The following is a 1,155-nucleotide window of genomic DNA, read 5'->3' as shown; positions in this document are numbered from 1 at the left end:
TGCCCTTGTGTCCCTCTGACTGGACTCTGTGTGGCAGAGTGAGCTCACCATCTTGTCCTGACCTTGTCCCTTTGCCTCCACAGCCGTGGTGCAGTCCACTGTCTCTGGTGGCTATGGTGGTGCTGGTGGCTATGGTGGTGCCAGCGGTCTCGGCAGTGGCTTAGGCGTGAGTGGAGGAAGTGGCTACTCCTACAGCAGCGGTCACAGCCTTGGAGGTGGCTTCAGTTCTGGCAGTGGCAGAGCCATAGGGTGTGGCTTCGGCTCCTCTGGGGGCAGCAGTTCCACCATCAAATACACCACCACCACCTCCTCCTCCAGCAGGAAGGGCTACAAGCACTGAAGTCCTGTCATGGGCTCAAGCTCCCACAATGTCTCAGGCTCCCTCTCCAGCTTCACCGCCCTCTCCTCCAATTATTTCCTCTCTTCTGTTCCCTTCTTCTCTTACTCCTTGAGTTAGAACTGAAGTTACTTAGTGCCCTTATCTTCTCTCTCCCAAAACCTGTTACCCATGAGGTTCCCTTGTTCAGCATTGGAAGGTCACCTCTTGAGTCCTACTCCATAACAGGGCAATCCCACTTGCTTTCCACTGGCCCAGGAGATCCCATCTCAGAGGTGTTATGTTCCTCCCTTGCAGTGATTACTAAAGTACAAGTGACTGGTTCTTTGATGTACAGGGTTTGTATCCCTGTGGTGCTTCCTCTGCTCTTTTCTCTTTTAGCAACTTGTATTGCTAAATAAAGCAGATTTATAATATAATGTGTGGTTTCGTATAGCCTTTCTTTGTCACCAGTGGTTCTTGAGGTTTTCATCTGATAAATGCCTTCTTGGGAATGAAGCATATGCCCAGTCCCCATGTGCTTCACTCTCCTTGTTTAGATAAATTCAAGAAACAGCAGTTTAGCATCCTGATGCTCAGCAGTCCTCCCATAACACTTTGGCATGCGGAGTGGAAAGGATCTGGTTCCATCATCATAGTAAAGTCTGGTTTTACTGCTTGGATCAGGTCTCAGCAGTTTAGTTTCTCTGACTTGTCTTCGTGATTCTACCTCCTTCTGCACCTGTTGTCATTCATCAACCTCAGAGAATCATATTACAGTTTAATTAGATCAGAAGAACACTGACTAGAGGGTAAGATGTTTGATATATTCTAAAATG

General features: G+C 48.1%; 1 protein-coding gene across 1 annotated transcript in view; it reads left to right on the top strand.

The window, feature by feature from the left end:
• KRT6A (keratin 6A) overlaps positions 1–365 on the top strand; it is a 4,906-nt gene extending 4,541 nt beyond the window's left edge. Inside the window, 1 exon segment of the mRNA XM_010857881.1 lies at positions 38–365. Coding sequence (XP_010856183.1) covers positions 38–340 — 303 coding nt within the window. The 3' untranslated portion in view covers positions 341–365.
• The last annotated feature ends 790 nt before the right edge of the window (positions 366–1,155 follow it).

Source organism: Bison bison, unplaced genomic scaffold (assembly GCF_000754665.1).
Source record: "Bison bison bison isolate TAMUID 2011002044 unplaced genomic scaffold, Bison_UMD1.0 scf7180017864383, whole genome shotgun sequence".
Classification (NCBI taxonomy): Eukaryota; Metazoa; Chordata; class Mammalia; order Artiodactyla; family Bovidae; genus Bison; species Bison bison.
The sequence above is the reverse complement of the archived record's forward strand: the minus strand, read 5'-3'. Positions and strand labels throughout refer to the sequence as shown.